Source organism: Urocitellus parryii, chromosome 8, assembly GCF_045843805.1.
Source record: "Urocitellus parryii isolate mUroPar1 chromosome 8, mUroPar1.hap1, whole genome shotgun sequence".
NCBI classification, from domain to species: Eukaryota; Metazoa; Chordata; class Mammalia; order Rodentia; family Sciuridae; genus Urocitellus; species Urocitellus parryii.
In genome coordinates this window covers 27,863,889-27,891,839 of record NC_135538.1, presented here as the reverse complement: position 1 = coordinate 27,891,839, position 27,951 = coordinate 27,863,889, and the positions used below count along the sequence as shown (strand labels likewise).

The window sequence follows — 27,951 nt, the reverse complement described above, 5'->3', positions numbered from 1 at the left end:
GACCATTCCAGGTTAGCTACATGAACAGATTCTTCTTTTTGCTGTTTTTGAAGAAAAGTTGAATCTTTACTATGTAAAGTATTTCACAGTCACTGATTAACACATGAGTCTTTTTCATTCATCATAAAACCACATGATGGAAAGGAAGGTCAATAAAAAGTTAGCTGTAGCAACATGAAATTAGCTAACTAAAATGTCACGATAACAGTCTCTTACTCCTCCAACATGCTACATGGACAAAGATTTTACTTTAAGCATCTTCTCACCTGGATATCTCTGTAGGAAAGTAAAAGATTAATGACAATATCTGCCGTCAAGACTTCAATATTGTCTACTCGTTGCCGAATTCTTGCCAATTCGGCTGCCAATTCTTTACCAGTGTACATATTCCGAGCTTTCCTGATATCATTGAGTATAGATTCCCGGAAATACTGGCTGATGAAAAAAAAAAGCATATTAGCAAGGATTTCAGTGAAAACTAAAACTTACAACTTTATATGGAAATGAATCACATTTTCACATGAGTCGTTTTCAATTTACTAAGATGCACAGAAAGAACTTCTCATTTGGCATTATTATTAAGAAATTTGGGAGTCCATGTATTTAATACTCTTCCTTGTTTCAGAAAAACTTGAAGATAAAAATATTCCACATTAATGAATTTTCTTGTAATGTACCACTTAAGATGCCAAAACTTGATTTCAAGTTGCGATTTTGAGCAGAAATTGCCCTAAATAAATTATATATGCCTATGATTTGAACATAATATAACCTTTACTTTCTGATCCAATATCATCATTCAGTAACATAAATGATTATTTACTGAAACATGCTTTCATCAACTTTTTTCAGAGATCTGACCCTTACATGAAAGTTCCTGAACATTTAATTCTGATGTTTCTATACCTGATATATGTACACTTTTTAGCATTACTATAAAACAACTAAGAGATTTTTTTGGGGGGAGATGCTGTCAAGTTGTTGTATAAAGTGAAATAATGCAACAAGTGACTATATGGTGTCTCTTTTATATATTTAGAGGATATTGAGCATTTTTTTCCTGGTTCTTAGCTGTGTAATTGACACCTAAGGAACGTCTGAAAACATGCTCAAATAAATGAAGTAGAGCAACACTTCATGACCATCACCACATGGCATATTGAACATTACCTGGAACTTGCTTGTGCCACCTTCAAAAGCTGAATGAAACGATCCACAAGAGGTAAGCAGATAGGTCCCAAAAGCAGCTCAAAGTTGGGTTGCATGAGCTCAGTCAAGCCCTTCATGAAGCTGCTGTCACAGCAGTAGACCTTGTTATGTGGAGTGACCATGTAGGGGACAAAGGTGTAGTTCCCAGTGCACATCTGTGGAGAGAGGAGGCAGCGGGTGCTGGGGAGCTTGCCTGGGGACTCCACATAGATGGAAATCCAGGTTATACTTCAGTGACTCATTTTAAACAATTTTAAATGCGAAAGGAAAGAGGAAAACTTCATTTCTTATTCATGACCTATGAAAATGGAAATTTCCCCATTTCTTTAATTGCTTAGTTCAATACAATTAGAACTTACTGATACCAAAAAACTATAGAATAGTTTCTAGCAATCATTAAATATTTATTTATTCACCAACTTGCATGGCCAAGGCACTATGACATATGCTTAGGAAAAACAGTAGTTTAAAGCACCATGTGCAGCCTAAAGAACTACGAGTGATCCTTGATGCTTCCTTTTCTTCCCCCCACCATTCCCTGTCAAAGTCCTATCTGTTTTGTCTCCAAAATGGATCTGATATTTGTCCATACGCCTCCCTCTTCTCCTGCAGCACTGAAAGTCCAAGCACCAGCATACTTGGCCTCAGTCTGCGAATGGTTTTAACTGGTTTCCCTGCTTCTACTCCTGCCCCCATTCTCTTTACTATGTAAAGTATTTCACAGTCACTGATTAACACATGAGTCTTTTTCATTCATCATAAAACCACATGATGGAAAGGAAGGTCAATAAAAGCCCTCAAAGTGATCTTTAATACCCTACAAGATGGCTTTCCTCAGATGCATGTAGCCATCAGGTTCCCTAAGATGAAGATGGGGTGCTGCACTGTAGTCTGCAAGGGGCTTGGCTCCTTCAGATGCTGCCTCTCCCCAACTTCAGAGGTGCCACTCTCCCCGACTCACTGCGACCTGAGCTCGCTGACCTTGTACCCAGATGACCCAAGATGATGCCAAGAGAGGGTGTATTCATGCCAATGGAAGCCCTGCTGGGAAGAAGAGAAAGGGGATTGGACTGGATGGTCCTGAGGAACCAAATCTGACTGGAGCCCAGGGCTCAGGAAAGGGAACTGAAGGCAGAGCTAAGGACCGAAATCTATTCTGGGCAAGAGAGAATCATTGAAGGATCCAGAGCAGGAAAGAAAACACAACCAGAGCTGTGCATTTTGATAGTATAGGCAGATAACAGGAGGGAGTGAGAGAAAGAACAACAAGATTTAAGGAAATTAGGCAGGAAGCTATGTAGCATGACCAGATTGGCAGCAGCGGCAATAGAAAACAGGCGCACATATTCTAACCATGAAGAATCCACCAGATCCAGTAACTGGTTATACATGTGGAGAAGGAAGGAATCAAGAGCAATTCTAAATGGGGCTACCTAAAAAGAGTGGCCATGTGACCAGAAAGCAAGAATTCAGAAAGCAAGGCCATTCTGACTGTTTTTATGAACACTGCCCTTTGAGGAACTTGCAGTATATCAGGTAATAAATCCCAGCCAGAGTCTGACTTCCAGGTAATCTACAAGAATATCAAAAGGTCGAGATCTGATTTGCAGTGGGACAGGGCCAAATGTTCACTTTAGAGAGGATGGAACTTAAGGATATTAAGAGGATGGTGTTTAATGTGAAAATGTCCAAAAGGGAGTTGGAAATATATGATGGGACCATAAAGGAGTTTCAAGCCAAAACACAACCTGTGAATTAATTGATGTGGCTGAAACGAAGGAAATAGGAGAGACATCTAAGAGAGAGAAAGAAAAAAAAAAAAAAAACAACATTTAAAAAGACAAAAGCAAAGGGCTGAGGACTAGAACAGCACATGTGGCAGTTACGGTATCGATGTAGAACACCTTCCAAAGGCTCATGTGTTGAAGACTTGATCCCCAATATAGCAAGGTACAAAGGTGGGACCTTTGATAAGTGATTGGATCAAAAGGGCTCTGACGTCATCAGTGCATTAATCCCCTGATGGCTGAATGGACTACTGGGAGTAGGGCATGGCCAGAAGTAGGTCACTGAGGGCATGCCCTAGAAGAGCATTCTTATCTCTGGCCCTTTCCTCCCTCCCCTCCTTCTCTCTCTGCTTCTTAATGCCATGAGCTGAGCAGCTTTCCTCCCTGATACTTTCCACCCTGTCAGCCTCACCTCAGGTCCTAAGAAATGGAGCTGGCTGACCCTGGACTAAAACCGCTAAAACCTTGAGCCAAGATAAATCTTTCTTCTTCTAAGTTGTTTTTCTCAGGTATTTGTCACAGCAACAAAGAGCTAATACAGTGGCAAATCCTATTACCACCATTATAGGAGCACAGGGAGTCCTGAGAGCCTGCTGCCAGCCACATCAGCACATGAAGGCAAACAGCCCTTCCTGGCTCTTAGTGCTAACCCAGTAAGAGCAGACATTTGTTCTCTACTTGCAAGTGCCCAGGTATGCATTTCCTCAGGGTCACCACAACCCATTAGAGAAGATGCTACTGCTTCCATTTCATAGATGAGGAGACAGGTAAACTTAGATCAAGTCTCTGGTCTGTAATCTGTTTGGAACTCTAGCCCAAGGACTGTTTTCTCTTCAGGGCATGTCATTACCATGAGGGGGTTACATGCACTACCTCTATCTCTCACCAACGTTCCATCACCTTCTAAAGAAACCTATGTGGGCAAAGCGACTGATCACAGCAAAGAGAAGAGCAGTGTCACATGCCCTTATGGCCAGACTTAAATATTTATGAACATATTATGCTTTGAGGAACATGTATTATGTCAGTAATGAGGCAGAAATAAGCCCAACTACCAGCTAACATAAGAAGAACTTCAACAAGTTGAGGTTTCATTTTTAAATCAAATACATTAAATTCTTCCCTTCCCAAGTTCTCCTTCTTGTAACACTGATTGGAAGACTAATCAGGAAGAGGAAAAATGATCAAGTCCTACTTCTAAAATGTTACCAAGGTTTCAAAAAATGTGCACCAAATTTAATCCTTTCACCCAAGTCACTGCCTAAACAGAAAACTGAGGACATCAAGCAGATTGTTTTCCAAAGCTTCTAGAGCTTAGACCATGCATGAGTTATAAAGGAGGAATAGAATCAAATATTCTTATTTGAGACATGCATCACAACTCAAAATGGCTTTGAATCTTCTATCACAAAATGAGAACAAATCAATGAAAAGTCAATAAGTAAGAAAAGTGCTGTCAAGAGTTTTAGAATATTATTCTTTTGCTGCTGGATAAAACTGTGTGCCCTAGAAGCCTTAACATCATGTGTACTTGGGTATAAGACATGAAATATACATGACTGATGAAATATGGGGCACTGGGAATAATGCACCTGTGCAAAACTAATTCTGGAAGAGAAAGATTACCTATCTGGGTGTTGTGTTGGACAGTGGAGAGGTAAAGAGAAAAAAAACAAGAGTCATACAAAAAGCAGAGAAAAGCAGGGGTTAACACAAACCCTAGGCTGCAGGACTTCAGAATCCCTGTTGAAAACACCCAAGCCTGCCACAGGTTTTCCCAAGGGACTGGCCTCGATGCACAATTTTCAGTTTCTTCTCTAACTCCTGAGAACACACACACACACACACACACACACACACACACACACACACACTTTTTCAATGTCCCATTGTCAATGTCAGAAGAAAAAAGGAAAGATGAAAAGCTGTACAAGGCACATGGGTATAACTGGGCCTAAGACAGCCCAGGGAGTACTCAGTGGGGAACAGTGTGAGGGTAAGCTGATGACACTGTGGTTAAAAGGTAATTGCTGAGAAATGCACTTTTTCAAAATGATAAAAACTAAAAATATGGGACCCTGTATTTCCCAAATTGGCTCACACATAACTGAGAGATGTTACTATAGCAATTTCTATTTGTCAAATGCGACTGAACCATTATTTTAAATAAATGATAATTCAAAGTAAATAAAAATAACATTGTGTCATCAAGAAGAAACACCACAAGTGCAACAATTGACTCTAATTAAAAAAAAAAATTCTTTCCTTCTTTCTGTTTTTTGAGATAGGGTCACACTATTTTGCCCAGGGTGGCCTTGAACTTATGATTCTCCTGAATCTGTTCCCCTAGTAGTTGGGACGACTGGCACACGCCACTGTTTGACCTAAAATATTTAGATCTGCTTTTTCCAAGAGGAAGAGTACATTTCCTCAAAATACTAAGGCACTGTTATAAAATAACAACACTGATCTCTCATACTTTTTTTCATGGCTATCAAATCCCACAGCTTAAAATCTTATCTTACTCTAAAAAACTATCTTCTCTGTTAAAATTTTAACAATGCTATTTTTGTTTTTCAGCTTTTAACAACTACATAAATATGGACATAAATGTGCATGGAAAGAGTTCAGCATCTGGGAAAAAAACTTCTTGGCAGTCAATCATACTGAAATGCCTGTGTACAATATTCAGCTCTTTAAAGGACACCTAACACCTGGAGCACAGCAGCTTTCTCAAATCAATGGGCAGCTTATTTATGATACAATGTTCAGTCCACTCATCAACCTGCTTCTCCATGTGCACAAACTGAATTAGGCAGGACTGGATCATTCCTGTCCTTCAGGGCTCAGGGAATGCTACCTCCCCTGAAGGACCTGAATACAACAGTCACCCACTCTTTAAAACATCACCTTGCGTTAATTTTCTAATTTATTTGCTGCCCTTTTCCCCCCAACTAGACACTGGCACTTCTCACTCATTGGCTCATGGAACAGGTATGAGCACGGTTATTTTCACTCAATCTCTATGGTCAGTCCCCTCCAGCACCAGGCCTGAAGCCTAGCACACAGTTCACCTTCGATTAGTACTTGCCGAATAAAAGTTACTAGGCTGAATTGAAGCATGGAGCAATGAGTGCTCACTTCCTGTCAAGGGCTAAAGTTTAAGAGGTTATAACAGCAACATTATCCATCTTATTAAATGAGTCTTCTACCTGGTGAAATCTTAAGCATAACATTTAAAATTTCTGATCTGTGGAAACTATACCGTTAATCTCATCATCTTAAATGGAATCAATCATGTGCAGTCTAAATTGCAGAGGTATGCTCATGAAGATTTCTAAATGGTCATTTATTTTCCAAGATGAAATATACAACCTTTGGCCTAACATGGTCACTTCCACTGTAATATTATAATTTTTCTTCATGCAGTGTTTTTTTAAATTTTATTTTTTTTTAAATTTTTCATGTTTATTTAATTCTGTGGGAGACTGGAATGAGACCCAAAAGCAAACTATGCTACTTAGGAACTTAAATCAATTTCTCTAAATAGAAGATAGATGACATATTTTATATATATATATATATATATATATATATAAAATATACATATGTATGACATATATGTATATTATATATACACATATATACATCATGTATTATCTATACATTACATGTACACCCACCCATGTATTATATATACACAAATGTGTGTCTCTCTCTTGTGCATAAATGCTGTTTTATTGCCACTCATAATTCCATAACATTGACTATACTATGAAGATGTTTTCCAAAGCATGATTACATGTATAAAAAGTAAGTTAATACTGTTATCTCCAATTATTGAAAATACATTTTCACTACAATGTCTTATTTAGATAAAATATGCATATTTAAATTCTAAAAAAGAGTAGCAGATACAGAAATTAAGAATTTGTGAAGATTTTTAAAAATAGTAGAGATTAGTTGATGGAAAAGAAAATACTTTGAAATTTCTGGAAAATTAAAGCAAAATACTCACAGTATTCTTCTGGCAAATGATTTCCTGAAAAATAAGAAAGACAAAAAAAAAAAAACAGAGCAGAAATTAATACAAAAATCAATTACTTCAATTACTTTACTGAACTATTCTATGTGGGAACATCAGTATTAGCAATCAGAAATTCCAGAAAGTGTATATTAAAGTTTCTGTATCTGAAAGTTTACAGTCTGATTCAGGAAGCAGGAAAATATAACAGTATTGTATAGGGTATAAGAAAAACAGCATAATCACGTTAAATCCCAAACAGAATAATCTAAAAATCATTTTTTCAGCTAGGCACAGTGGTGTTCACCTGTAATTCCAGTGACTTGAGGAAGGGGTATGGCAAGTTTGAGGCCAGCCTGGGTAACTTAGGGAGATCCCACCTCAAAACAAAAAGGCAAAAAGGGCTGTGGATATAGCTCAGTGGTAGAGCACCCCTGGGTTCAATCCCTGATACCCAAACAAAAATTTTTTTAAAAAAAGCTCTCAATAAAAGTGAGCTATCATTATTGCTATTCCTGGACATTAAAATAGCTAGAGACATGGGGGAGACAATCTAGAGATGCCCATGCTATACAGATTTCACTGAGGTTGGGGAATCATTATTCAGAAAAGAGAAAATAGGACAGTCTATTGGAAATGATGGTATGTATGTTGTCATAGAAACAGGAAACAGGTATTTGTGGAGCTCAAGGGTGAGTCCATCTGGCTAAGGAGAAGGGCCAGATATGACAGGGTAAGAGTAGAGATCCAGGATCCAGCTGACTAGCCATCATCTTTCATCCCACGATCAGGATGCTAAATCAAAGCAAGCAAAGGAGAATCACGAGGGCTTTGGCTTAGAGCAGTACCTAAGACTTTTAAACATTCAAGAATACTAGATGTGAAAGTAAAACTGATAGAGGAAGAAATTGCACTGGGTAGTGTAGAGAGCCATAAAGATGAACATAAAATAATAAAAGATATCTCATGCTAAAAAGCAAAAGTGATACAGACAGCAAGGGCTGGTTTGTCACAGAAAGGTGTTACTATAGACAAAGGCAGTCTGGGAGGATCAGCAGAGGCAGAGCTCAAGCCGAGCTGGGGAGCAACTCCAAGACAAAGCCAGCAGGTGGGAATGCAGGCTAGAGATATAGGGAAAGCAAAGGCCCACTGGGGAACCATCATTGTTATCCCTAAGAGTGGAGGGAGATGGCTTACTTTAGGATGTACAGAAGAGAGAATTAAGGAGGTATTTGGAAAAGATCTTGAATATATCATTGAGCTAAAGCAGAAAGTTCATTTTGACACATACAGTTAACAAGATGATACAATTATTTGGGGACTTACTCGAAAAGACTTTGAGAGCTAAAATGAACTGTGTTCTGCAAGCACTTAGTAATCAAAGTGCTGTTTAAGGCGAGTGGTATGTATGTATAAATATCAACACATATTGGGGCACTGTAATATCAAAGGTTAGGAACAACATAAATGGCTATCACCTTGAAACTGGCTGAGTACTCTATGGTACCTCCATACAATGGTACCTCCATACAATGGCACACAGTTCAGTCAAACAAAGAATGAGAAAGTCCTTTTTCTAGTGACATAGAAAGAGTTCTAAGATACACTGGTAAGTGAAAAAAGCAAAGGGCAGAATAGTTTCTATCCTATGTGCCTATGTATATGGCAGCGCACAGAGGAATGGAAATCAAGGGACGGAAAAGTGACACTGAGGAGGTTCAAAGTGGCTTTTCCAAAGGTGATTCATGGGGAATTAATGCCTGCCTCTTTCTTTTTCTATCTCTCCCCACCCCTACAATGGTTCAAGAACAAATAAATAGAAAGATCTTGGATAATCACAGGGCCAGAAATACAACATGCATATTTTCACAAACTTGGTCAATGGAGTCTCTCTTCAAAGCAGCAGACCACACCCTTGTAGTTACTGCTTTTTAGATAGTAAGAGCCTTCTCTCTTTCCTCTCAGTCCTAGGGAATGCTCTTCCATGCATCTTCTACTACAGAGCATCTTCTGTGCCGGGTTTAAGAAATCTGTTCTCTCTGAAGCTGGCTGTGACCATGTTCCAAGAGCAGTGAGACTAGGCCTTTAATTCTGCCATCATGAACCCTTACACAGACCTCTGATAGCAATTCCTAGGCCAGGCTACACATTTTTGTTCATATGGTTCTTCCACACTACCTCATGAGCTCCTTGCATGCTAGGACCATGTTTTTGATTTACACTTATATCCGCACAGATTGCCTAGTAGATACCATGACAGATAGTAGCTACTCATAAAGGCATGAATGGATTAATGAATTATAAAGTACACATTCAAATTACACTATGAGTTAGGGTAGACATGAAAGTTCTGGTCCTACTCCCAGACCAGCCAGCCATGCATAATTTTACTTCTAACATTAACATGCTGAGAAAGTTAAACTGGGTGACTATTCGTCACTTCCAACTCTGTATTCATTTGCTTTTGGCTCAAGGTAAAAAGTCATGTTTTCCTTGAGCTACTGGAAGGAGAGTCACCCTCATGCTCCCCTGCTTGTCCCTCTTTTGGTGCATCAGGCACAGAAATGGAAGTGGCAGGAAGGGAAGCGGTGGTGAGGACTGAGTGAGCCAGAGGATCTATGGAAAACCACCGGAGCCACTGCTGGCCTATAGCCATAGGGCTGTCTGCCTAAGGAACTGCTTGTTGGAATAACAACCCTCTTCCTTTCTATTTTGCTTTCCTTTCAGATCATACAAACACTGTATCACATTATACTATATTAAAATCGTTCCTATAGCATTCTACTGGATTCCTGTTAACTTAGGTTTTCTGGAACCTAAGTGGACACAAACCATTCTGGTTCATGATACCTTAAGTGCATTTTAACTCAGTCCAAGTAAATGGCAAACAAGATCTCAGAAGGTATCCTTATAGGACTAAGGTGGAAAGGGGAATGCTGAATGTGTACTAAAGCCACTGCAGCAGGGAGACAGAGGGAATGAAATAAAGTCGTGATGTAACTGCCAGATTTCACAACAGACCAAGAAAACCTTTCATCTATAATGCCTGTAAGTAAAAAGATAAAAATCAACCTAAACTCCAGTTCCTTGCCAATGAAAAGTTCTCAAGGTACATGCCCACTATGACACTATACTTTTTTCTACAGTCATAGGGGCCTTTTGGTCAGTACATGGCTGTACCAGAAGCATCCAAACTTTATTTTTCAATTTTCTGGAACCCTTTGATAACCAAAGAAACAAGGAAAAAGAGAAGAAATGACTTCTGATAGTTGTTTGGAACAATTCTTTTTCAGTACTAGGATTGAACCCAGAGGTGCTCTACCACTGAGCTACATCCCTACCCTTTTTAATTTTTATTTATTTATTTTTTTTTGAGACAGGGTCTCATTAAGTTGCTTAGGACCTCACTAAGTTGCTGAGGCTGGCCTCGAACTTGCTATCCTCCTGATTTATCCTTCTGAGTGGCTGGGATTACAGTCATATACCATTGTTCACAGTTTCAACAATACAACTTTGAAGAGGTCATTTAAGAGGTAAATAAAGGGAGTGTCTCCAATATTGCAGTTTTTGTGCCAAAAATATGACAAACTGTAGCAGGGAAGAAGTGGAAGGAGCTAGTGTGAGGCTGCCAAGGTGGACTGGGGTAGGAGAAGCAGGCCTGGCAACCCAAGACCTCAGCTTCCTGGCAGGACAGAAAGGAGCTGGCTGGAATGCTTGCTCAGGGAAATAACATAGCCCAGCTAGTGACCTTCCGGGTCTTCTCTTCTGGTCCTTTTTTCTATCCCAGTGGAATTAGGCAAGCTTTCCATTAAGGTTGGAAAAAAGAGAGCTATTTTCTATATTCCCCAGCTCTACCCTCTCAACTAATTTCAACGCTTCAAAGCTAACATGGGATCCTGGCCTCTCTGGGGTGAGGTATCCTGTTCCCCTTTCTGACCACTGCTGAAATGAAGCTGAGTATGCTCAGGAAGAACAATCCAACACGAAGAACACAAGCCATGGTACAGAGTCAGTCCTGAAAGATAGCTAAGTGTGTTGTGCTAACCTGGTATGTTTGCAGAAAAGCTCAATGAAAAACAAACAAAAAGTAATCTACCAAAAACATCCTTTCACAGGACATATGAAATCTGTACACAGACTTAGAGGGAATGATATTCATTCAAACAGATTTTCTTCTCCTTTTGACAAAATGGTAATAAGAGGCTAGAAATGGTGGGAGGGTGGGGTGGGAGTAGGAGGTTAAAGATAATTAGGAAGAAAAGCGTGAGCATGATTTTATTCATAGTACAATATGGGAAGTCAAAGAATATGGGGCTCATCTCTACTCTGACACTTACCAGCTGTGTGTATCCCTAACAAGTCACTGTATCTCCCCATATTTAATTCTCATCTGTAAAGAAAATACTTTTTATCTGTTCAATACAGTGAGTACCTGACATGTCTGTCTCATTGGGATGTATATGAAAACCAAATGAAATAAGCTTAAGCAATAATTTGAAGTACTTTTTTTTTTTTGTACCAGGGATTAAACCCAGGAGTGCTTAATCACTGAGCCACATCCCCAGTCCTTTTTATATTTTATTTAGAGACAGGGTCTCATTAAGTTGCTTAGGGCCTTGCTAAGTTGCTGAGGCTGGCTTTGAACTTTCGATTCTTCTGCCTTAGCCTCCCAAGCTTCTGAGGTTACAGGCCCCCCTGACAACTTAAGTACTTTAAATCTATACATAATATAAGGTATTAATTCTACCTAAACAAAGTACTTCTACTTAATTCCTGCACAACCAGATCTAGAGAACTGTACACTCATGTTACTCATGAGCTGGGGTAAGAACACATCTTCTTCTTAAACATGAGCAACTGTCAATGAAAACAACCTGTGCTTAAAAAAAAATCAGGTTAAATTAAACAAAGCTGGAAAGTCATCCCCAAAGACATTCTTGACTCTCTTTTTCTCCTTCCCTATTAATTTTGTTTCATATCTAAATAAATCTCTCTTGGTGGGAGAACTCTACTGTAAGTAGACATATTTCTTTGAACTGGGTGCTGATGGGTGACATTTTATACATACAGCATTTAACACAGCTTCTTAATACAAACTTCCCTTAGTACTGTGTTGCTATTGTTATAATTAACATCTTTGTCACCAGCTGACAACACCTAATTGAACTGTTCTATTAAAGTACATGTTGTTTCTTCTTTCTTAAACTGTATTATAAAAAAGTTACAGGTATGAGGCTGGGGATATAGCTCAGCTTGGTATATGATAGAGTGCTTGCCTCCCATGGTTCAATCCCCAGCAACACACACACACACACACACACACACACACACACACACACACACACAGTTACAGGTAGGTATAATTTTATACATAGTAAATCCCATTTGACATAAGGTTTAATGATAATTTCAAGGATGTGTTCTAAAAGGACCCAAAGAAGATGATGGGTTGCAGTGCTACAAAGATCAACTACCACAGAATTATCTATAATGAACAAAAAGGAGAAGAATTCAGCAAGACTTTGGCCCACTTCTGGTGTGTGCAGAGGGGCTCCTGCCTGTTCTTCACAGGCTACAGCTGGGATCAACCAGTGATTTGATGACATCTTTCATTCCCTATACCGTACAGATTTTCCTCTCCTTTTGACAAAAGGGTAATAAGAAGCTAGAAATCATGGGAGGGTGGGTAGGAGAAGGAGATTAAAGAGAATTAGGAAGGAAAGAGCATGATTTCATTCAGTCTACAGATAATGCCTTAGGGAGAGAATACTGCTAACAGACATTGAACAAAACTAGGCTCTTGCGTCTCAAGCCCATCCTCAGGGATTCTCCAACAGGGAAGGAAGTCAACACCTGCTAAATAAATCATTCATCTAGTTTGTCAATTCAAGATCCCAGGAGAAGAATCTCCATAAAGCCGCCCTTTATGTATTTTTAACCTGCTCCTGCCCCAGATTTCCTCTTTCTTTCCCCATTAGAGATGGACTGATTACAGTTCAGATGAAAGTTTGACCATTTCTGAAATATGTAAAATAAAGGAACAAGCCTGTTTCCTCTCTCAACAACAACAAAAGCTTCCTATGGAATAACAAGAAATGCATGGGATGCAGTGTTGAACCTGGGAGAGGACAGGGTGCCAATTGCTGATTCTAAATCAACACCTAGGTATAAACTAAGCAAGAGTCTCGGGATGTCCGGAGGCAGCCCAGTTAAAACAGGCAAAGCCAATGATTCTGTTCACAAATTGTTAAACTACTTTATAAGAGCATATTTTCAAATGACTTTTTTTAAACATTAACCAACTGTGTACTTTGTACCACTGACTAACTCGGTACAATCTGAGGTGCTGAAAATAATCCTGCAAAATTCCATTGTTGAAATCAGAGTCATAAACCTTAAAAATTAATGTCATGCACTACTTACATTAAAACTTGAATTTAATTCAAGTCTTAGTTATTTAGCTTAGCAAGGCAGGTAAAACTTTAGGAAAAGAAAGCAGTGGTGTAAGATCAAAAAGAGAGAAATACATTTTTATGGGTTTAAGGACACTCTGGAATCTCAGTAGATGTGCCAAGTATAGGGAAGAATTCAATTTAAATTTAAAGCATTTGTAACAAAAACTACCTTGATTTTCCTCACTGATTTACTTCAAACTAGTATCAATATCAAAATTTACATCACAGACATCATCATTTTTTTTCCAAACAACAACCATTTGCTTCATTCAAGTGGACATGAATGAGTACCAGAAGAACTGTCCCATTTCACATACACAAAGATGGGGTCCTCTGTATCTACCGATAACAGATCTTGGGTCTATATACCATGGAACTGCTTTGAAGGAGCAACAGGGCTCATCCATGTTGTAGCACATGTCAGCTTCCTTGTCACAGCTGAGTAGTATACCAAATAGGTATACACCCATTTTGTTCATCTATTCATCTGTCATGGACACCTGAGTTGCTTCCACTTTCTGGCTATTGTAAATAATGTCACTAATGAACATGGGCATATAAATATCTCTTTCAGATCCTGCTTGGAATTCTCTTGGGAATGTAAATCAAGAAGTGGAAATGCTGGATCATATGTTAAATCTCTTTTTAATGTTTTGAGAAACTGCCATATTGTTTTAAAAAATGGCTGATTTTTCAAAGTTGGTAAATTAGTGATGGTGTTACAAATTCTGGTTTGTGCCTGTAAGATTTCTAGTGTCATTTCCTAGGGGAATGCTAGTCAGATCCCAATCTAGAAAATAACACATGCATTTAGGCAGAGCCAGAGTACCTGGCACTACATATGTATGGAATATATCCAGTGAGATGATGAAGAAGTAAGCAGTTTTACAAAAGAGTTTATTGAGGAAAATCCCATCTGTAAAGTAACTTTTCAGGCAGTGGCTTAAGAGAAAAATACAACTAAATTTCTTGAGTAAGGAATAATCTAACATAATCATTACATTTCAACACAGAAAGCTGAGTCACCACTAGCTGATGTGCATATCAATCTCCAAAGAATCATTTCTTATGCATAAAATGGGAACAAAGATGATTTAAGTGCAGAAAAAAGATTCAAATACATCTTAGGCTTTCTTACCACTGCCAGAATATTAAGAAAAAGAAACTGAAATTCTTTGGGGATTCAAATGCCCAAAATGCATGTAAAGTTTTCTTGATGGGTATAAAAAAACTGAAGAATATAGCAACATTTTTAAAGGCTATTATGAAATATTTTCAGTATATAAAAAGTATAAAAATTAGCAAACAACTATATGTCTACCACCTGGATTTAGAAATATTATATTATAGCCAGACACAGTGGTGCCTGCCTATAAAGGCAACACTTAGGAGGCTGAGGCAAGAGGAACACAAGTTCAAGACCAGCCTGCTTAACTTAGAGAAACTATCTCAAAATAAAATAGAAAGGGCTGGGGATGTGGCTCAGGATAGAGGCTTATCTAGCATGTGCAAGGCTTGGGTTTAAAACCAGTATTTAAAGAAAAAAGAAAAAAGACATATTACATATAGTTAAAGACTCTTATCTTCCAACTCTATTCTACTCCTATCTCCCAAAGATGTAAATACTCTGATTGGATAATTTCCATACATACTTCTATCTCTTTATAACACAAATGTGTATAATACCATTGTCTTGCCTGCCTGTAATCACATTCTGTATAACTGGTATGATACTGTACATGGGTAATTTGTTTTTCCCCTTAACATTATTATTTTTTAAAAAGTTTATTATTTTTTTCTTTTTTTAGTTGTTCTTTTTGCATATACATGACAGTAGAGTATATTTTGACATATTAAACATATTATTCTAATTAGGATCCCATTCTTGTGGTTGTACATTATGTGGAGTTTCAGTGGTCATGCATTCATATGAACATAGGAAAGTTATGTCCAATTCTTTCCACTGTCTTTCTTATTCCTATCCCCTTCCCTTCTCAACATTCCTTTATCTAATCCACTGAACTTATATTTCTACCCCTGCCACACAAACTTGTTGTATGTTAGCATCCTCATATCAGACAGAATAATTGGCCTTTGTTTTTTTAGGATTGGCTTATTTCACTTAGCATGATAGTCTCCAGATCCATCCCTTTACCAGCAAAAGTCATAAAATCATTCCTTTTTATAACTGAGTAATATTCCATTGTACATATATATCACATTTTCTTTATCCATTCATCTTTGAAGGGCACCTAGGTTGGTTCCATAGCTTAGCTATTGTAAATTAAATTGAACTGCTATAAACAATGATGTGGGTGAGTCATTGTATGTTGATTTTAAATTCTTTTCAAAAATTATATTTGGAGATACAATGACTCTGATATATAAAGCTCTGATTGATTAATCTTAAGTGTTCTACAATATTCCATTAAATGATTATACCAAAAAGTTTTTTGATTTGTTTTATTTTTGTGATACTATAAATGGAACATAGGGATCCTCTACCACAAAGCTAAAACCCCAGCCCCTTTTATATTTTGAAACATGGTTTTGCTAAATTGCTGAGGCTTGCATCAAACTTGCAATCCTCCTGCCTTGGCCTGCTGAGTGGCTGAGATTACAGGTGTGTGCCCCTGTGCCAGACTTGTCCCAATTATTCATTCACTCTCCTAATGGATATTTTCCATCTCCTTTAGGGGAGGGGTTATTAAAATGTTGCATAAACATTCTTTGTTTTATCTCCTTACACCTGAGACACTTTTTTTTTTTTTTTACAGTACCCATCTAGGTTCAAAATTGCTTAGACTTGATAGGTTCCTTTGACAGTATTAGATATTGCCAAATTGCTCTTCAAAAGTGAGTAGTAAGCAGAGCACACTGATGCATGTCTGTAATCCTAACGGTTGAGGAGGCTGAGGCAGGAGAATCACAAGTTCAAGGCCAGTGTGAGTAACTTAGTGAGACCCTAAGCAACTTAGTGAGACCCTATCTCAAAAAATGAAAAGGACTGGGGATGTGGCTCAGTGATAGAGCACCTCTGGGTTCAATCCTCAGTACCAAACAAACAAACAAAAAAACTAAAACAAAGTGGTGATTCACTATTTCTCCAGTAGTGTGTCTGTTTCCCACTCAGCCTTATCACTTGTTTATAAGAGCTTCTACCTGCTGACTATCTGGGGATGTGTAGTGTACTTCATTGCTTGGTCTTGCTTCATTTTATAAACAGCAATGTTTAAAGTGAGTCAGGGTTAATCCAGAATCAAGAGAAGTAGCTAAAGAAAGGGTTGAAAGACAAGATCACAAGAACTAGAGCTATGAACTCTTATTATAAAGGAATTTCTGGTGATAGAAAAAGGGTAGTTGAGACTCAGAAAATGATACCCTAAAGTTTGGCCCTTTGACACACTGAGCACATTGAACAAAAAAGCAGTATCAGAACCAAAATCTCTGTGACTTTCTCCAACTCCTGTCTCTGATCCTCTTTCCCTCCCTAACTGCAGGAAGGCTTTCTCTGATGCTCTCTTATCCACCTAAACACCAGCTCCTCCAGAAGATGAACTAGTAGAAGAAAAACCAGAGCTGACCTCACCCTCAGGGCACAGGTACACTTTGTCCCAGGCTCTTTGGTCCCATCTGTTCCTCCTGAAAATCATTTACTCTAAATCTAAAATTGCCTACATCCTCCACTTCCTTCTCTCCTAGCAAAATGATGTTCACACTTCAACCTTCTTTGTGTTTTTTATACGTGATGATAGGTTCCCTTGAACTTGTGATTCAACCTTTTTTGAGTTTTTATACTCTTTGTGACTCCTATGTACTTGCATATTAATGAATTTGTATGAATTTTCACCTGTTCGTGTGTCTGTTGTCACTTTTTTCAGCAGACCCAATTATGGAACCTTCAGAGGATGGAGGGGGGGTTCCCTCAGCCCCTTTGTGGTACATTAAAACAAATTCCTCACTGTTCACAGCAGCCACTCAATCCCCCAAGTGCTTTTTGACCTTAGATGTATCTCACGCATCTGCTCCACAGTTCATTAGCCAGTAGAGTCCAGACCCACTCTCCCATTTAGTAAGAGATGCCAAGTGGAAGTCTGATCATTTTTAAATGCATGGAATAAATCAGAAAAGAGTTGTTATCAAATTTTCTTATTTTTGAGCAAATGTTAAATCTTGGCATAGTCTCTCTCAATAAACATTAATAGGCACACTAAGAAGTTCTCATGATTTAATTAAAGAAAACTGAAATATGTGTTATAATATTAAGGAAAAAAACAATTTAATTCCCTCTCTCAAAGTGCAATCATGATTTTTTTCCCCTGGGACAAAAATAAGTTATGGACTGGGGTTGTTGGCTCATCAGTAGAACACTTGCCTCACACGTGTGAGCCACTGGGTTTGATCCTCAGCACCTCAGCATAAATAAATGAAATAAAGGTATTGTATCCATCTACAACTAAAATATATATATTTTTAAAAAGTTAAAATATTTCATTCTTAATAAAATTGAAGGACTTATAGCTCAATGCAACAGCTAGAAATTTTATTGCACATATATGATTAGATTCTTAATATCCTTTCAAATGACAATTCAGGCAAGGATTTTAAGCATTTTTATAGTTTTCAAAATTATTCTCCAAGTAGCTTATACTTTTAAACACAAAAGATTTTTTTTTCTATGATTTCTTCCTGAGAATTTGCTGCTGAAGAGAATCTGCTGTCTTCAACAAAAAGCTGATGAAAATAAAATTGGCACAGCTGTACTTTCTTTGAAGTCCAAAGAATCAACCTAAGTGAAGCAAGATACACGACAAGAATAGCATTCTAATTCTGCCTCTGCCTCTGTAAAAAGAGATGCTTCATTTTGTCATATCTGCCTCACTTTGCAGATATTATTTCAAATGTCTCTTGCTCTTATTTCACTAGTTTTCCTCTCTGTTTGTAAATGCTAGGGATAGCAGGGTTACACCTAGAGCCAAATGCAACAGAAATAAATAAAAACAAACACATACAGACATATATCCCAAGTTTTTGCAGTAGGAAAAGACTTTCTGAGACCCAAAGAAAATTTCTAGACTTGCAGAAAATATTTTTTTTTCTATCCCAGACATCAGAGGCTATCTGGCTAGAAACGATCTAAATAAGAAAATGGCAAATGCTTAAGTTAATGGAAGGGTTAAGAGAAAAGACACACTCTGCATGGGACAAGTGAGGAGGCATAGTTGATGCATTTTTCTAAATGAACAACACTTGGCAGGCATGACTGATATAGTTTTAATCAGAAATACAGTCCTCCCTTGTTATCCACAGGGCTGGTTCCAGGACACCCAGGATACCAAAATATGTAGATGATCAAGTCACTTATATAAATGGCATAGAATCTGCATATAACCTACAACCACTCTCCTGTACACTTTCAATCAACTCTAGGTTTCTTATCAAAGCTAACACAATGTAAGTGCTAAGCAAATAATTGTTACCCTGCATTGTTTATGGAATATAAGACAAAGGGGAAAGTATGTACACTTTCAGTACAGAAGTAATTTAAATAAATATATTTTCTATCCATGATTGGTTTAAAAGTGCAGAACCCATGGATACAGAGGGAAAACTGCAAGGGATAATAAAACTTGGTGGTTAAGGAGAACAAGCTATGGAGCCAAACTGACCTGGTCCCAGATCTTCCTTACTAATAACCAGGTAAAAAGATAAATTTAGACTGAGTAGGACCAAATCTCTCAATTCCAGTATGCCAGAAACAGATATGCCTCTCAATCCCCAGCATAATGTCGAGCATGCAACAATTATATTTGCTCAGTGAAACTCTTCAGGATTTTCAGAGAAAGCTACCCATGCTCTAGATACTCTGGTAAAAGCAAAATGCTACTTTAAAATATATTTCTAGGGCTGGGGTTGTAGCTCAGTAGTAGATGGCTTGTTTAGCACATGTGAGGCACGGGGTTCAATCCTCAGCATCACACAAAAATAAATAAATAAAGATATTATGTACACACACACACACACACACACACACACACACACATATTTCTACAAGGATTTTGGCATTGGAGATCTTCATATAACAATTGCTAAGCCACTGACTTTGAAAGTATGTTCTCAACTCCAGGGCTTCACATCCCAAGGTTGGCTCTTATTTGGGAACCAAAAGACAGAGATGAGAAAAGACCACATGAAGCTAGCTGGAAATTTCACAAAGGAAATGGATGACATCAGGCTCAGCATGAGTGTCACTGAACTGTGAGACACTTTTCAAAGAATCACCCAGTGTAAAATCCTGTGGCCTTGTAAAAGCATGTTCAGCAACTTTGCTGGAGGGAGGAAATGGCTTTATATCAGGTATGTTCCTATTAATGCAGAAAATGACATTGGGATAGGTTGAATTTTGTAGACAAAACACAGTAAGTTTTTACTTCCCAATCCTTTAGGGTGGTAGAAATGGTTTCTATCAGGCAAACATCTATTAATGGAGAGAATGCCAACGGGGAAGGTTGAGTTTTGTACACAAAATAGAGAGTTTTACTTCCCTCCTCCCATCTTAATTGAAATGACACCCAGCAAACAAGGGTGGCAATATTGTGAGCAATTCTACTCAGAGCACTTTCAGGTACGAAAAGTATTTTAGTTAGAGCCAGATGGGCACAATGAATTCACCAAAAGTCAGGCATAAAGCCTGATATATCTTATACGACCTCCTTTTCTTTCTCCAAGGTGTGTACCAGTGATTTCCCATCAACAGTCTCCTGGATGTAACCCCACCTGGTACTCGGAACTGAACATGATGTTTATCTTTCTTGGATATCATCAAATATCTACATTGATTTCTAGATAAACTTCACAATGAATTCTAGATAAACTTGACAATTAGCCCTTGGTAGCTATTTATCATACTGGCAAAAACATCTTTTCACAAACATAAGTTACTGAAAAATGTTTTGGATAAGAGAGAATTCTCCCTGAATATTGGGGCTGAAAGGAAATATACCCAGTAACTAAGAGGAGTACCTTCAGGGACTGCAGAGAGTCCGAGTTAGTATCACAGTAGAGGATGATGTTGTTGGCCATGCTGAAGCTTTCTCGAACCCCAAGGTGGTAAAACAAGGATGGCTGCCGGAAGGCATCACTCATCTCCACCACAGCAATATCTGCAGACAGAAAACAAAGTCCCCAAAAGATGTCACCTGAATCATGCCCAATAAGCACATTTGGGTTTCAATAACTCAGTACTCAGAAAAGGAAATGAGGAAATGCTAGGGATTTTCCCTCTTCACTTACCACTGAATTTTGAATTTGTGGTTCTACCAGAAATGGCTTTTATAAAGTTCAACAAACTGACATTTTTTTAAACAAGAAAGAAATCATGTAATTATTGCAAAGAGCCTGCAATGATGGGAAGCAAAAGTTAACGTTCTCTGTTAAATTTCAACATTGAAACAAGGTAACTATGGTTACAAATTAAAAAAAAAAACTATAAAAAAACAGATTCATAGAATATATAGCAGTAACAAATGCAAAACGAGTTTTTAAAAAAAATGGTGACTTTATTGGTTAATCCAGAACTAGGGTTTAGAATTAACTAGTTTATATCCAATAAATATTTGGTAAGTAAAATGAAGAAATAAAAAAGTGAAGGTATAGAAAATTATAACTAAAAAGAGAAATAAAACCACAGATACTAATTTTTCCAAAAGTCAAACATGACCAATATTAACCTAATAGAAACCTTATCCCACATTTTGACAATAACATCATAAAAATGAAATCCAGATTACTCTCAAACTCATTTACGGATATAAACAAAAATATGAAAGAAAAACTAACAAATGTACCAAGTGTTACACTGTAAGAAGCTGAGATTTTGAGTTTAAAATTTATTTGGGGAACGCAAGGATGGCTCAATTTTTAAGAGTCATGAACATTTCCACAGATTCTTATTGATTAAAGTGCAAAATCCATTTTTCTCCGTGAAAAAAAGTCACAAAATGGGCTGCAGCAGGAAAGGAGCATATGCCTAACTTGCAAGATGAACAAAATACGTTTCACAAGTGCCTACTTCGTACTTTGTATTTCTATGTACTTATATGCCCATTAAAATCAGGAAATCTCAGTCAATACAGGAAGATTTTTAGGAAGCCATCGTGTAAGTCTAGAAAATAAAATATAAAATCATCATTACTTACGTAATGTTGTCAACCAAAACCAAGTCAAAACAAAACAAACAATACAATGCAGCTGAATAACTATTAGAAATAATAATACTATTTAGTAAAGTGTTAAGATAAAAAATTATTTTGAAAACTAATAACTTCTTTTACAACCACAATAAAAATTTGGAAAATATAATCATAAAACATAACCCATTCATAATTACAATTAAAGTGTTAACATAGCAAGTTTGTTAAAGATATGTGCAATATTTGATAGATGAAAGGTTAGTATCTTTATAAATTATCTCTTACTGGTCAATTTAAAGCAAACAAGCAATAATAAAAACTTTGCAACAGACTATAGACATAAGCAGGCAAATTCACTAAAGTTTAACATGGTCAATAAGCACATGAAAAAATGTTCTCCATCTCTCTTCTAATAAATGCACATTAAACTAACCATAAAGTGACAATTTCTTTCCTAAAAGGAGCCAATGAAAATAGCCTAAAATAACCAATGAAAATTCAGAGAAATGGTACTCAAGTGTTGTCTAAACTTTTTGGAGACTTACATCCTTAAAATTATGTATACTCTCCAACCCAATAATTCCATTTCTTAAAATTTATCCTGAGAAAGTTCTTAGAGATATGGGCAGATTTACCTGTTTGTCCACTGAAATATCATCTTTATAATAAAATAAAGGAAAAAGTCAATATATCCATCAACAGGAAATGACTATGTGTATATGTATATTTGTGTATTTACTTTTGTGTATATATAGTAATTACATACACACATGTAAGTACACACACACACACACACACACACACACACACACACACAATGATGATTCCCAATAATGGCATACCATTTAACCACCAAAAACTCTAAGGTAGAAGAATACTTAGAAACGGGGGAGAAATTGAAGCTATTAAGTAAACAAAGTTAAAATATAGTATGTATGTTATAATTTATAGCATACATTACAATGTAATGTATACATTATAATTTGTACATTTTATGTAAATATTCATATAAATTTAAAAATCTGAAAACATGTATAGTAAAAAATAATCCATGATTATTCATAATTCACAAATTATTTTTTCTTCATTTTTCTTATTATTTCCCACAATTTCTCATATGAACATTGATTTCTTTTATAAATTAAAACCCACCAAAATATAAAAGGAATTTTCAAGACCTGTGTGACTGAATGTAACATAAAAAAGAACATACTTTTTAAAATTAGTTATGAAGTTTGTTATAAAAATATAAAGAAAATCATATTAAATTATATGAACTTGGTTATAAAATTTTTAAGAGATTGTTTTTTATTTTTATTGATATGTTATAATTATATTTAAGAGTGGGATTCATTATGTCATATTTGTAGCTATATGTAACATAATTGGATCAATCTCTTTCCCTAGTAACTTCCCTTTTCCTTCCTCCCTCCCTCCCCTGATCCACTTACTCTACTGATCTCCATTCTATTATCATTACTTTAAATAGTTCCAATATATATATGGAACTATTTAAAGTAATGATAATAGAATATATTCAATGTGGTATATCCATACATAGCATAATTTGGTAGATTTCTTTGCCCAGTATTTCCCCACTCTCTCTCCTCTTCCCTCCCTTTCCTCTATTGCTATTGGTCTTCTTTCTAAAAAATAGTGCACTCTTTAAGAAGCTATTAAGTACAGAATCTGACTTATCTAATGACTATGAAGTTAGAATTTACATTCACTCAAGGAGGAATAAATCTGATGCAATGAAGGTAAAAGACATAGAGGATTTACTCATGTTATGAAAAGGGAAGAAGGTCAAAGGAGCTTCAAAACTTGTTGTTTTCCCCAAAAGCTAAAAATGACTTGAAGACTCTTTAATATAAATAAAGACTTTTCTTTTGGGGTCCTTAACATTTCTACATTAAAAAAAAAAATCAACCTATAAAACAAATGAGTCACTGCATCCCACCCACACTGCCATCTGCCTCCTGCCCCCACGCTGCTTCTGCCTCCCCCAGGTGCCAGCACTCAACAGTCAATCACCCAGCTTTAAAACCCAGAGACAACTTAGGGTGCAGCAAAAAGAAACCATAAACAGTAGCTGAAGAAAAATAAGAGAGATGCAAAGAAACACATCAGCTAAATTAAGGTAATAAGGAGAAGGGGGTATTTTTCTAAAGAATTGACTTGGGATTTGATGCTAAAATAAAAATTTAAAACCCTGCCAGAAGGTTTTCATATTAAAGAGAAGAACTAGGCATTTAAAATAAATGGTACCAGCAAAATAAGGTATAATCATTAGTTCTGAACATCGAAGCAGAGATGCTACATAGAACATTAAAAAGTACTTATTGACCCAATTTTAAAATATGATAATATAGTAAGGTACCTCAGAAAAAGGTTGATTTTTTTTTTTTGTATTTCAAAGCAGATAAGTGATTTGTTCAAAGACATTTTTATTCTTTTCTAAATTTATTTAATTGTCTTAGAGAAAAATGCATTCTTTCGCTGGTATACAGCTTAATGGGTTTTGAAAAATGCATTCCCACTACCACAGGCATGACAGAGAACAGCTCCTTCATTCCAAAAATTTCTCTCATGCTTTCCTTTTGCAATTAATGCTCCAATCCAGCCTCAACCCCTGGCAAGTACTGTTCTGTTTACTGTCTTTATAGTTTTGCTTTCTCCAGAACACCACAGAAATGGAATCATACATAAGCTTTTGGATTTGGTTTCTTTCACCTAACAAAATATATTTGAGATTCATCTGTAGATGAATTCATCCATCCATGGGTTGAAGGACACATTTGGGTTAACTCCAGGCTGGCAAATTTTTTACAGTTACTACTCATATACAAACTTATGCTTTTCATTTGTCTTCGGTAAATATCTATGAGTAGGATTACTGAGTCATATGGTAAATATATGTTTAACTTAATAAGAAAATGCCAAACTCTTTCCTAAAGCAACTATACCATTTTGCATTCCCACCAGCAATGTACAATAGGTTTCTGTTGCCCACCATCCTTGTTGGCCCTTGATATTGTCAGTTTTTGTTTTAAGCCAGCCTATTAGGTATGTAGTGGTATCTCATCGTGGATTTATTTTTACTAATGAAGTTGAACAATTTTGGGGGAGGGAGTACCGGGGATTGAACTGAGGGGCACTCGACCATGGAGTCACAACCCCAGCCCTATTCTGTATTTTATTTAGAGACAGGGTCTCACTCAGTTAATTAGCATCTCACTTTTGCTGAGGCTGGCTTTGAACTGGCAATCCTCCTGCCTCAGCCTCCCGAGCCACAGGGATTACAGGTGTGCACCACTGCACCCAGCTCAAAGTTGAATAATTCTTATGTACATATTTTCTGATTATCAGTGCTCAATGATTTTGACCTTTAATTGTTAAACTTTTTTCTTATTATTAAGGTTCACATGTTCTTTGTATTTTCTGATTGTTATTCCTCTGTAAGATTATGTGATTTGCAAATACTTTCTCCTCATTTGTGACTTGTTTTATTCTTTTCTTAACTGTCTCTAAAAGTACAAAAACTTTAAGTTCGTTTCTCAATTTGCCCCTTTATAGACTGTACTTTAGGAATAGCACCCCCCCAAAAAAATATATATATATATATATATCTTGACACAAGATCACAAGAGTTCTCTCCTTTGTTTTATTCCAAAAGTTTTAAAACATTATATTTTACATTTAAGTCTATGATTCATTGAGTTGGTTTTGGTATATGTGTGATTATCCACAGGATTGCCACAAAAGCTCAACTGGATGTTGATTAAGTGCATTTGCTCATGAAATGCATGACAGAAGTGTGCTTTGGCCCCCCATTTCTTCCTATTTCTTCGTCTTGTTTGTATTCTGAGCTTGTGAACTGAATTCAATCTCCTATAGGTGTAGGATGAGGCCTGGTGAAAAACAGAGTGAACTCCAGGGCCCCAATATCTCCTTCAAAGGCAAGGCCCCAACCTAAGTATGGGTCAGGGTTCATATTTGTTGTAAAGACTCCTTTCATCATTGAAATACTTCTGCATCTTTGTCAAATGTTAATTGTCTACACATGGGGGGGGGGCGGTGCGTCTACTGCTGGATTCTCAGTTCTATTCCATTGATGGATGTGTCTGCCTTTTGCAAACACAACACTGTCACATTCCTTGCGATTAAATCACTCAGGGTCACTCCAGGGGAACTGGGCTGCACGAAATAACCACACAAGAGACAGAGATACCTTTTTCTCTGGGGGTCCTCTGATGGCTCCTCTGACCTTAAGGGTCCATAGAAAGACAGAGTGATTGCATGCTAACCCCTTTTATTGAGGTAAAGGCATTCAAATGAGGCAAGGAGTCAGGTTTCAAGGGGTGGAGTCTAGCTTCATAATGTCCATGATGTCCGCAGTCATCAGGTTGACTGAAGGACACACCCAAGGCAGAGTAAGGCGACACACAAAGGGCATTTCCATGGAACATTCTATCCCAAACAGGGTAAAGGGGTAATATCACAAAGGAACAGGTGAGCATAGCTCGATCCAGGGGGCTGCAGGAAGTCATGCCTACATCTGAAGACACATTCTTCTACTTTGAGGATGGGGCAGCATCTAGGGCCACTATGAAAGTGACCAGATCACTACGAAAGTGACCAACAGAGCCTCTACCAATCACAGGAAGGAAAATGCTAATCATTCAGTGCGACGGCCTCCCACACAACACTGTTTTGATAGCTGGAGCGTTATGAAAGGTACCGACATCAAGCAGGTCAATCTGCCAACTCTATCCTGTTTTCAAAATGTGTTCGACTATTTCAGTTGTTGTGTTAGTCAGCTTTGTATCACTCTAACAAAACACCTGAGATAAAGCTTTGCTTTATGGTTTTCTCATGGTTTCAGTCCGTGGTCGCTCGGCTCTGCTGCCGTTAGGCCTTTGCAAGGCAGTGTATCATGGAGGGCTGTATGTGACATTGCTATTGCCCAGATGGCACCAGGAAGCAGAGCGAGAGGGAGGAGGTGCCAGGGCCCCAATACCTTCTTCAAAGGCATGGCCCCAACCTAACTTCCTCACTTCCTCACCCTGGGCCCCACCTCCTAAAGGATGCACCATCTTCCAATAGCACCACAGGCTAGCAACCAAGCCTTCGATGCATGGGACTCTGGCAAGGGGAGAGGGATCCAAGATTGGAATGATAGCACGTGTTCCATTTGCTTTCCTGTTTTAGAATCAGTCAGTAAACTATCACTTGAAAACTACAGGAGAAAAAATCCTACTGGGATTTTGATTGGGTTGTGTTAAATTTATAGATCACTTTGTGACGAACTAACAGCAATACTGAGTCTTTCACTCCATAAATATGGCACAGGGCATATTAATTTATTTGGGTCTGATTTATTCAGTACCAGATCCTACACATAGTTTGCTAAATTTATGTCTAAGTGTTTCATTTTGGGGGAGGGGGCTATTGTAGATGGCACTCTCTGTAAAACTGTTATTATTTTAAAATTATGTTAAATTCTTATGTTAAAATTATTATGAACAATAATCACAATTGTTCAATGCTATTATATAAAAATACAATTGATTTTTTAAATATTGACTTTTTCTAGTATATTCTTGGGGATTTTCTACATGGACAGTCATCATCTACAATAAAAAGAGGTTTTATTCCCCCTCTTTCCAATGTCTGCATTTTATGGTTTCTGTTTGCTTTTGCTTTGTTATACTAGCTAAGTAAGACTTCCAGTAACAGCACTATTTTTTAGTTTTTACATTTAGTTGTAGATGAACACAGTGCCTTTTTGATTTATTTATTTTTATATGGTGCTGAGGATCGAACCCAGTGCCTCACACTTTTAGGCAAGCACTATACCACTGAGCTACAACCCCAGCCCGCAGTAACAGTACTTTCTAAACAGTAGTATTTCATTACCAACTAAAGAAAATATTAGCTTAAATAGATAGACACTGAAACAGAGAAAGTATCTGCCAAAGATCAGCTAGAAAGTAGAGATACCAGGATTCAAACCTGGCTCTGGAGTTCACTCTTAGTTTTTCACCAGGCCTCATCCTACACCTATAGGAGACTGAAGTTCACAAGCTCAGAATCCAAACAAGAGGTAGAAACAGAGCTGGGGGCCAAAGCACACTTCTGTCATGCATATCACGAGCAAATGCACTTAATCAACATCCAATTGAGCTTTTTTCGGCAATCCTGTGAATAAAACTGCTACACTTAATAATCTAAGACTAAGCCAGTCATGTAAAGTAAAGAGAAAGACATTAAACTCACCAACA

General features: G+C 37.4%; 1 protein-coding gene across 4 annotated transcripts in view; it reads right to left on the bottom strand.

The window, feature by feature from the left end:
- The window catches only part of Map3k5 (mitogen-activated protein kinase kinase kinase 5), a 203,065-nt gene that overhangs the window by 122,172 nt on the left and 52,942 nt on the right, over positions 1-27,951 (bottom strand). For all 4 annotated transcript variants that reach the window (XM_026391862.2, XM_026391861.2, XM_026391864.2 and 1 more), the window contains exons 2-5: positions 20,499-20,638; positions 7,015-7,038; positions 1,171-1,364; positions 267-435 (exon numbers count right to left, since the gene is read on the bottom strand). In XM_026391862.2, the coding sequence (XP_026247647.1) occupies positions 267-435; positions 1,171-1,364; positions 7,015-7,038; positions 20,499-20,638 (527 nt within the window). The remainder of the gene's footprint in view (positions 1-266; positions 436-1,170; positions 1,365-7,014; positions 7,039-20,498; positions 20,639-27,951) is intronic.